The sequence below is a fragment of the Octopus bimaculoides genome, chromosome 10 (genome assembly GCF_001194135.2).
Source record: "Octopus bimaculoides isolate UCB-OBI-ISO-001 chromosome 10, ASM119413v2, whole genome shotgun sequence".
NCBI lineage: Eukaryota > Metazoa > Mollusca > Cephalopoda > Octopoda > Octopodidae > Octopus > Octopus bimaculoides.
In genome coordinates, this window is record NC_068990.1 from 17,816,390 (window position 1) to 17,827,486 (window position 11,097).

Genomic DNA, 11,097 nt, shown 5'->3' on the forward strand with positions numbered 1-11,097 from the left:
GATACACTCCTATATTTGTACTGGAGCCTGGTGTTGCCATCCGGTTTCACCAGTCCTCAGTCAAATCGTCCAACCCATGCTAGCATGGAAAGCGGACGTTAAACGATGATGATGATGATGACACCCATTTTCTTCTCTCTGTTTAACTCCCCCACCTACCCAGAACCACATTCCCACCTGACTCCTCACCTGTTTTTTTCTTTCTCACCGACTTTTTTCTCCCCACTCACCATTATTTCTCTTTCTTCTAATGAAAGACTAACATGGTAACATAATGTGGAAACTCTTTCTTTTAAACATTAAGCTAATACAGTATTTGTTAAACCTGTCCCTCCTATATATATATTTTTCTTTTGTCATTTGTTGTAATTACACAATAATTCATTTGTGTCTATCAAATATGACAACAAAAGACTATATCAAACCTTCTGATATTTGTCCGCTTTCTTTTGATATTTGTCCGCTTTCTTTTGATATTTACTAAATGTCTAAAAGTTGTTACTAGAAAATTATTTTGTGAATAAATTATTTGGTTTATTAACTTCATCTTTAGAAATAGTTTTGTCACTGAAGATGAAGTTAATAGTCCAGAAAATAACATTAAACGAAACATCTTGTTTTAGATTTTCATCTTGAGAAGAACATTAACCCTTAAGAGACCAACTCTCCTGAGACCATTCCAGTTGAAATTAAATTTAAAATTCCCATTGAAATGCTTAGCATTTTGTCAGTCTTTGTCATGAGTTCAAATCCCACTGAGGTTGATTTTGTCTTTCATCATTCTGAGATCAATAAAATAAATGGTGGTGATGGTGGGGTTAAGTCAATTACATCAACCCCAGTGCTCAACTGTTATTTAATTTATCAACCTCAAAAGAATGAAAGGCAAAGTCAACCTTGGCAGAATTTGAACTCAGAACGTAAGGACGGATGAAAGGCTGCTAAGCACTTTGCCCAGTGTGCTACCGATTCTGCCAGTTCGCTGCCTTAAAAGCACCTGCTTAATGATGACAGTTATTTTACAAAATTCTTCATTATATTCAAAATATTGGAACAAAAGCAATGTATTTCAACAGAAATATGATGACAAAAGGATTAAGCAGATGTTCAAAGGCATTCCAGCCACTCATTTTTGTATTTAAACAGTAAATCCCAGATTACATCATCCGATGATGGTAGGGTGTGATTTAACCTTTGTGATACTAACTCATTTGGGACCACCCCTAGCCCTATGTTAGTGATTAAATTAAAACCTTCCATCAAAATTTCATTAATTTCCAAACACCAGATTAACAAGGATGGTTATTCTACTAAATACATCTAATTTTTTTTTTCCCTCAAAACTGATCGAAACCAAGAAGTGCATTTCAAGAGAAATATAGTAACAAAAAGGTTAAGAAACGAGCCTGAGATAATGACATAATCAATTTAATTAAAAAGATGAAAAAAAACAATCAAAAATCGAAGATTATTGAATTGGGGTTATTTTTTTAAATCGATTCATTTTTTTCCCCCCATTGTCTTGTTTTTAGAGAGAACAACATAAACTTTTGCTGGAAGAAATCAAAATGAAGCATTCAGAAACAGAAGAACTTTTACTAAATAAAATCGACAGTCTTGAATCTCAATTAAAAACTGGTTTAATGACTCTTGAAGAAGTTAAGTTTTCTGCTGACCAGACAATTGTAAGTTGATTTCTTTTTTTATTTGATAATCTTTTATGTTTGCTTTTTTCTTTTGTATTTTAAATTTATATTTATAGTCATTGGTGCAGGCATGGCTGTATTGTTAAGTTGGGGCTCAGTGGGAGCCCCAATGGCACATTGGGTTAGTGTCTTCTACTATTGCTCTGGCCTGGGATGACCAATTCCTTGAGAGAAGATGTGATAGAAACTGAAAGAAATCTATTGTGTGTGTGTGTGTATACATATATATATTTGTGTGTGTTGCCCAAGATGCTATATGGTGAGACTGAACCCCAAACTACAAGTTTGAGAAGCATGTTTCTTAACTACTTAGCAATGCCATCTATATATATATATATATATATATATATATATATATATATACGTCGGAAACAAAAGGACTCTGTCTCAGTGAAAGGTAGACTGTATGATGCTTGTGTGCAAATGGCTATACTCCATGGTAGTGAGACATGGACTATGAATGCAGAAGATGTGCATAAACTGGAGAGAAATGAAGGCAGTATGCTCTGTTTTCTCTGAGAGAAAAGTTGGAGAGAATCAAAGTTGGACAAAATCAAATGTAGGTTGCAAGAGAGAAGACTATGTTTGTTTGGACTTGTGATGTGTATGAATGAGGACAACTGCATAAAGAAGTGCTGATCATTGAAAGAAGAGGGAGACCCAAGAAGACGTGAGATGAAGTAGTAAGGACCGATCTCAGGATGTTGGGCCTCATGGAGGAAATAACAATGAACTGAGATGTCTGGCAATATGACATTCTTGAGAAGACCTGCCCATGTCAGTGAAACTGAGTTCTAGAAGTGTTGTGTGTTCCACACGTAACAGGAAAACTTTTCACATACAGTACCCCAACAAACCAAACTGCATCTCTTCCTCATATTTCCTCTTTCATGCACTATGCTTGCCCCCAACTCCTCTATTCTGTCCTCTGGGCCCTGTTTCACAGTATCATTGCTATCTGTTAGCCCCAACCTGTGTGTTCTACCCACACATGACAGGAAAACTTTTCTCACACCCTACCCCAACAAACATCTCAACATATTTTCTCTTCCTCACATTTCCTCCATGCAATATGCTTACTTATCACTCTCCAATCCTGTCCTCATGGCCCTGTTTCTCTATATCATTGCTATCTGGTAGCTCCCCTATCTCTATACACCCAGGTTTTTACCACTCACTACTCATGCTTCTTTTGCAGTGTCCTGTCATTTATATTATGACCTTCGAACCTCAAGGGTATTCCTTGGCACTTGCCACCTATCTATCTCTCCCTTCTTTTACTTGACCATCTCATTTATATTCTGATCCCTGTCCCTTGTGAGTATGCCCAGCACTCTGCCACTATCTCTATCCTGCTGTCTCCCACTCTCTCTCTCTCTCTCTCTTTCTCCTGCTCTCTCAAGTTGGGTAAACATGTATCTCCTTTACAGCAGCACACCTATTTCTGTTCTCATTCCTGATCTCTCTCTCCATCTTGCTGGGTAACCATGTACCTCTACAGCAAGACACCGTTTCTGTCTCTCTGTCTCACTATAACCTTTCTTAGTCTGACACAAGATCACCTCCTCCAATGCCCCCTCTCCTCTCAAAATATTTTTATCTTGCAAGTTACTTGGTGACCCTGTCAGTGCAGGTGTCACTTAAAAAGCATCCAGTCCACACTGTAAAGTGGTTGGCATTTGGAAGGGCACTCAGCTGTAAAAAACCTTGCCAGAATTGACCTCACTTGTATTTGTACCATGTAAAAAGCATTGGGCACGCTGTGGGATTGTTGGTGTTAGGAAGGGCATCCAGCTGTAAAAACCCTGCCAAAACAAACACAGAAGTCAAGTGCAAGCTTCTACCTGGCTGGCTCCTGTCAAACCATCCCATCCATGCCAACTCGAAAGGTGGAGGTTAAACGGTGATGATGATGATGATGATATATATATGTCTTCTTCACTCCTGTTCACCCATATATAAAGCAGGATAGTCATGAATCTCTTCTACAGCAACAAGCCTATTCCTGGGCTTTTTATCATATTTTAATCCCCTCAACACATTGCATAAACCCACCTTTCTCCCTCTCAGTTGAGTACAACTGTTGGATACCATTTCATGCCATCAAATTATGAACCCCCACTTTGCAATCACAAGGTCTCGGGTTAATTCCTGCCGCGTGGCATCTTGTGTAAATATCATATGCTGCAAGTTGATACTTATTTTGTGAGTGAAATTAAGTAGATAGAGAGTGTATAGAAGCTCACTGGGTGGATTGTACTTCAAATTCAAAAGGCACATACAACTCTATCATGCATGGTATCACATTGATTCTGCTTGGGAATTGATATGACACATCATGCATGTGTCTGTGGAATGCTGAGTCACTCATATGTCTTAATTTAAGAACAGGTTGTTTCATTGATTAAACAATCCTCATTGTTGATCAAGAGAGATCTGTCACGATATACACGTGCATGCACTTGAAGGTGTATATACAAACTTAAATAGGTATGACATCACCTCCATTTTTCACACTTTTACAAGTATAGTAGTTTATTGGAGCAATAATTTTACCAGTTGAACCCCCTTCATACACTCAATATCACTCACATGTAACTTGCTATACACTAACGATATTAAGTTCTTAACCCTCTCAAACCTGGAGCCCCTGTGTCTAACTTTACCCTTCACCCAGGCTCCTGTTGCATATACAGCTCAGGTGTATCACTTGCAGGCAAACTAATGGACAGAATCTCAAAAATAAATTCAGGTGAATAACAATAATAAGCCTATCACTCAGCTACCATATTTGTTCACCCAAATTGCTACTTTCCTCATCACTTTCACCACTTTGGTTGTTCAAATCACTCTCATTGCTGGTGTAAGTGTAAACGCTTCATCCAAAAAATAAATATCATCAGTGATTTCGTCAACTGCAAAGAGTCAAGGCCTTGCTTACTTACAGGATGAAGTGCTGTGTTCATCACACAATCATTTCATCACAGAATCGTTTTTCTTTTGTGTTTTTTAAAATTAAAAACAAAAGTAAACAACAGCTATGGGGGACACCATTAACAATGAGTCATAAACACAGTTGACCACACAGCTGCAATGTGGTCAGTTGTCTGATTTAAGTATTGTGTCTTTTTTTTTTTCTATGTGTTGTTTGTTACTGCCTTAGCAGGAATCCAACAGAGATGACATTTAAGCTATTCCTGCCATATTGAGAACATGGTGTGATGTGGTTAAACCAAATGAGAGCTTCTACATGGTCACTCAATCAGCTAGAAGCATCAGCGAGAAGCATCAGCCAGATCATCCTCAAATCATATCCAGATGTTTTTAAAAAGGAAAAATATATTTCATAGACACTAGTTAAAAAATAAAACATCGTTTTGTAGGCACTGATTTTGACAAAGCATGTGTGTTTTACTTTTATATTCATGTAGGTTGATGTTTACACTTGGTACCACCTCTAACTCATACATCTTACAGGAGGCTGTGGAGGAACTTCTACATGATTGTGTGACCTGCTAGAAATAGCATCTAAATCATGCTACACAACTTTAAAAAACAGCTGGATGCCCTTCCTAATGCCAATTTCTTTACAGCGTGTACTGGGTGCTTTTATTTTTCTTGTCATGCAGCTTGCTAGACTAGGACCCCCAAATGGGTAGGGAGAACTTTATGGTAGAATAAAGAGTAGAGAGGGGTAAAGCTATGTAAGAAAGGGCTGGAGCAGAATGAGTTATTTGCTGTAGAGGAGCAACATAGCTACTCACATTTTAGAAGAGAGGGGTCAATGTAGTTGGAAAGTGATATAAATGAAAAAAAAAGAAAAAATGGGAGAGTCATGGCTGGAATACATATTGATCAAAGCTCTGCTTAATCATGGCCAATCTGGAATCTTTAACAATCATTATTTAATGATCTGAACTGATGTTTATGTGGGTATTAAATTTGTTAATTATAAAATGTTCAGCATCAACAAACATGTTTTAAAGGTGGATTATTTTGTTTCTATAAATTCTTCTTATTTAAGGCTCAAATGGAAGAAAATGAAGAAGAATTGAGTGCAAAACAACTGCTTTTAGAAAGGAAAATTCAATCTTTAGAAGATGAAAGAAATGAATTACAGGTAAAATATAATTTAATGTTATTACTGTGCAGCACCTTCTGAAAGTGTTGTCCATGGGGTCTTAAGCCAACCAGTGCCTTGTGAGTAAATTTGTTTGATGAAAACTACATGGAAGCCCATGTGCATATTTGTGTGTTTGTCTCCCATTGCTTGAGAGCTAGTATTAGTTTGTTTGCATCTCCCTGATGGTTCAGTAAAATGCGATCAATGAAATAAATACTTGATTAAAAAAAAAAAAAGTATCAGGTTGATTTGTTCAACTAAACTCTTCAAACCAGTGCCCCAGCATGACTGTAGTCTAATAACTGAAACAAATAGAAGAATGATTGCATTCATCATCATCATTGTTTAATGTCCGCTTTCCATGCTGGCATGGGTCAGACGGTTGGACTGAGGGTTGGCAAGTCAGAAGGCTGTACCAGGCTCCAATCTGATTTGGCAGAGTTTCTACAGCTAGATGCCCTTCCTAACGCCAACCACTCTGAGAATGTAGTGGGTGCTTTTATGTGGCACCAGCACGAAGGCCAGTCCGGCGGTACTGGCAACAGCCACGCTCAAAATGGTGTATTTTACGTGCCACCTGCACAGGAGCCAGTCCAGCGGCACTGGCAACGATCTCGCTCGAATGTCTTTCCACATGCCACCGGCACAAGTGCCAGGAAGGCGACGCTGGGCACAAGTGCCATCACGATTTACTTTTGTCACATGAAAAAACTGTGCAGCATAAAATTTTTGTACACATTGATTAATGAAGATTAAAAAGAATGTTGCCTTAGAATAGGAATGTGTGGTGATATTTATTATAATTGCACTATAAATAAAAAGTTCTTGCATATTAACTGAAATAAAAACAAATTCACAAGTCATCTTTTGAATCATTAAGACACACTCCAGCCTCTGGCTCACAAGTGTACTGTCTCCTCTTTGTCTTTTCCATCACTACTATAATGGCCTCTGTCCCTCAAAGTTGACTGGTCTCATACCTCCACCACTCAACAGGCACTCTGATCCACTTGCCTCTCCACATTTCATCCCTATTGTTGTATTCAGTTCCCCCACTTGTCCTGCACAAACTGCTATCTCCCAGTCCTTGCTCCCCAAAACATTGTCCCTTTGGAATCTCCTCCCTGTTTTTGACTTTCTCACAAATGTTGACCTGCAATACATTAATCGCATCAACCTTACTAGTCTTGGATGGCCTGCAAGGATCATGGCCACTTCCTCTTTCACCAAACACTGCAAGTAAAAATGAAAAGCAGTTTAAATGTTACAAAATTTTTCACCTTCTTTCCTTTCTATTATGTTGCAATAGATATCTATTTTCTTCCTAACTCTTCCAGGATAAACTAATTTCTCAAGAGAACGAATATTCTGCTGTGTTAAGTGAACTTCAGGAGAAGACAAGTAAACTAGAGAATGTGGAAATGAAGGTAGGTTATGGCTTTTTTAATTATGCTAAATGAGTTTCTACCTGATAGTCTCTTTGATTAATATTCAAATAAATCCTAATCCATCATTGATTAAATCATGCTAAGCTCTGCACTCATTAACTTTACCTAAGTCTTTATTACCAGTAGAGGAAGTCTCTGCATGAGCCAGCACGATAACCTCTCTTTCTAGAAATAGAAACCAAATACACTGTCATTATTTTATCTTTGAAAAGGGAAAGGCACACTGGACAATGCAGGCTGAGAAATGATAAAGACCAGACCTCTTGTCTGACGAAAACACAAGAGTTGTGGTTTCTCCCCAGCCTTTCTCTGCTCCAGTCTCAGAAACATGACTTTGTATAAATGTCATGGGCAGTATCCTTCCATTTCTAAAATTTAAAAAAAAAATTGTACTTGAAATTTCTGCTTTATGATTTTAGTAAAGCCTGATTTCTTGTGGTGATATTATAACACCTTCAGTCATTTTTGTGAGTGTAGTTGGCAAGTAGCCTGATTGTGTGGTATTTCATAGTATAGCAACTTGGACAAGTGTTGTTTTCTGTATCCCTGAGCCAACCAAAGCCTTGTGAAGGATTTGGTAGATGGTGCTGGTAAGCAACATGTAAAGAGCACCCACTCTGTAAAATGGTTGGCATTAGGAAGGGCATCCGGTCATAAAAACCATGTCAGAACTGACAATTGGAGTCTGGTGCAGCGTTCTGGCTTCTCACCTCCTGTTAACCATTCCAACCCAAGCCAGCATGGAAAATGGACGTTAAATGATGATTATGAAACTGAAAGAAGCTTATCATGTGTGTGCATGCGTGCACCCCTCCTTTGACTCTTGAAATCACATGGTGGCTGTAAACCAGAAATGTTTGTTTCTATTCTTCCACAAAAAACATCTGGCCACAAGGAAATATTCTCTTGCTTAGGAACAGGAGAAAGTTGGCAACAGGAAAGAGATCCAGCCATAGAAAATTTGCCTCAATGAATTCTGTCTAGTCCATGCCGGCTTGGAAAAGTGCATGTTAAATTAATGATGATGTACTTGACAGACAATGTGTGTGTGAACATTTTCATTGTGATGTTTCCATTCAATAAAAACGACCATTGTCACTTAGTCCCAAGTATGGCTTACCTCAGACTAACCAACGATTCCTTACCCTTCTTAAATATGATTGTTTTAATTTGTTATTGCTTCTGTATTTTCTTTTCTTTGTGTCTGGCATTTTCAGCTGGAAGCTGCGGAAAAACAACTTGATGCAGCTTTAGAGGAATTGCAGGCTGTGAATAGAGAAGCATCAGAAACTAAGGCAGATCTCCAGTGTTGTACAGAAGGTAAGTATTAAAGAATTACATTGTTTGTAAAATGCTACCCTCTAGGCTGTAAAGATGGACAAAATGTTGCTAAGTTTTTGTCTGGTATGCTGGCAGTTCTGCCAACTCACCTTATAATAGCCATAATGAAACAATAATAAGAAAAACAACAATAATAATGATAATAATCTACTCTTTACTGAGGTCATTAGAGGGGTGGGGGATGCACTGAGGAAATGCTAATTCCTTGCAAGCCTTAAATTGAGATGACTGAGGTTATGTATTTAATTTTCAATTTCAAACACCAATAGCAGAGTCCTTACATGGCATCATACCCTTTCTTTTAAGGAAGAAGGGATATGATGCTACGGAGAAGTAACGAACAATATGTCTAGAATATATATATTCTCACAAGGAGTGTGGGAGAAATGTTGACTGATTCTCTACTATAACCAATTTCTTTGATGTTTTCTTTTTATGGGACTGTCACTGTGATGTCTTGTAGATACTGACAAGTCATGTGTGCTTAGATTTACATATCCGGGGAGAATTATTGTATTTTATCCAGTTGACACCTACAGAAACTGGAACTTATCTTCTGGCTTTTGTCTTGATGCACCTGTGGTATTTGCATCAACAAGATAGGTAATCCCTTGATTTAATTAAGATAACTGACAAATATTCTCATCAAAAGTTGCTGTTGATTGTTTTCCGTTGTTTGCTTTTGTTTAGTTTTTTTACAGTTCCTGAATGTTTGGAGAACATGAATATTTTAGATATTGTTGCCAGACCAAAAAAATTGGTTACTAATATCACACAGGCAGGGGCTCAGAAATTTTACAAGGTAGAATGAGGTTGCTTTGAGGCCACCTCTCTGAGTGGGTGTGGTCTTCTCTTCCCTACTCTCATCAGCATTTCATGGGGCCCTTCCTTGGATCTCTGCCCTCTGGATTATTGTACTAACTGAACCCTTCCTTTCTCATAGTTAAACTTCTGATCAAACATTCTAGCCCTGAACATCCTGTTTTTTGGCTTTTAGTCAGTGTCTTATACTATCATACTTTATCTGATTTAATCTAGAACTTTGTTTCTCTATCTCCTTTTTCCCGCCTTTCTTTTTATCTGGCTGTTTGAAGGATATTTAACTGCCATTTCTAACAGTTCAAACAATTACATTATAACTGTTTTGTTGGCTTCTTGTGTTTGTTGATATTGTTTATCATCATTTTAACATCATTTTTCTATGCATGTACAAAGTCAGACAGAATTCACTGTGGTAGATTTTCTACTGCCAGATGTCCCTCCTGTCACCATTAGCTGTTATTCAGGTCATTTCCTCTTGAGAAAATTCATTGTATACAGAGGCAGATGATGTTCTTTTTTTTAAAACAACCACTAAACTATGGATCCCATTAAAATAGTTGACTGCAGTTCTCAGTATCATTAATTTTCAATATTTTGTGAAATCATGTCTGGCCTTGGGCGAAATATTACCTTGCTTGGATACAGGTGAGGGTTAGTGAATAAGAAGAGCATCTGATTGTAGAAAATCTTCCTTAGTAAACTCTGCCTGACCCATGCAAGTAAGGAAGAGGACATTAAAACAATGATGATGAATTTTGTCTACTAATCACAAGACATGAAATTCGTTGTTTGTTATCCTCTTCTTATCATCGGCAAATATCAATTAATTAATTAATTTTTTATTTTTATTTTGTAGAGAAAGATAAATTACTTTTACGTAATGCAGAACTGTTTCAACAACTGCAGTCATTACAGCAGAGTCAGCAAGTTGAGAAAATGGAGTACGAGCAAGTGTTGAAAGAGAAATCTGAAATTTATACTGCACTAAAGAAAGAGGTGGAAGACAATGAGGTAACACTGGACCAGTACAGAAAACAGGTAGGGACCAGTATAATGTCTTGTTTTGTTTTATATTGCTGTAAGGTTACACATTGCTACTGCTGCTGCTGGTGTTTAGTTTCAGGTCAGCCATTACTAAACAAGAAGTCTTTTAGGATCAAAAGACTTCTTTACCTTTTGGTCATTCTGTACAATAAGCAACAAGTGAGCTTCTAATGCAAGGTTGAATTGCTAGAAGTAGCAGCAACACTCCCTCAGATCCCACATACATGGAGACATACATGTACACTGGCGCAGACATGCACATTACCATGTCAAAGGTCATATTGGATGATATAGTCTGATGTACATTGTTTCAGAAAAATACAAAATAAATTGATATTCTGTCCCACCAGGCCTGACTTGAGGTGAAATAATAACAGTGAACATAAGCACAGGATGGCTGAATGGTCAAGTTCATTATGCAACTATAGGGCTTTCCTATAAGTAGGTTATCTCCCTTGGCTAGGCGGCGCTCCATGTAGACAGTTAAACTTCCGCAGACTATCCACGCTATTGTTATTGTTTCGATGATTCAGCTATCGAAGTACTTACTGTGCCTAAGTTAAAGAAATATTTAAGATTATATGGACAGTATGTTACTGGAAGAAAGGCAGAC

The 11,097-nt window shown here is 37.7% G+C and overlaps 1 protein-coding gene across 5 annotated transcripts in view; it reads left to right on the plus strand.

Moving 5' to 3' along the window:
* LOC106883985 (golgin subfamily A member 1) overlaps positions 1 to 11,097 on the plus strand; it is a 74,896-nt gene that overhangs the window by 57,816 nt on the left and 5,983 nt on the right. For all 5 annotated transcript variants that reach the window (XM_052971065.1, XM_052971067.1, XM_052971066.1 and 2 more), the window contains 5 exons: positions 1,533 to 1,685; positions 5,731 to 5,826; positions 7,167 to 7,256; positions 8,495 to 8,597; positions 10,297 to 10,478. In XM_052971065.1, the coding sequence (XP_052827025.1) occupies positions 1,533 to 1,685; positions 5,731 to 5,826; positions 7,167 to 7,256; positions 8,495 to 8,597; positions 10,297 to 10,478 (624 nt within the window). The remainder of the gene's footprint in view (positions 1 to 1,532; positions 1,686 to 5,730; positions 5,827 to 7,166; positions 7,257 to 8,494; positions 8,598 to 10,296; positions 10,479 to 11,097) is intronic.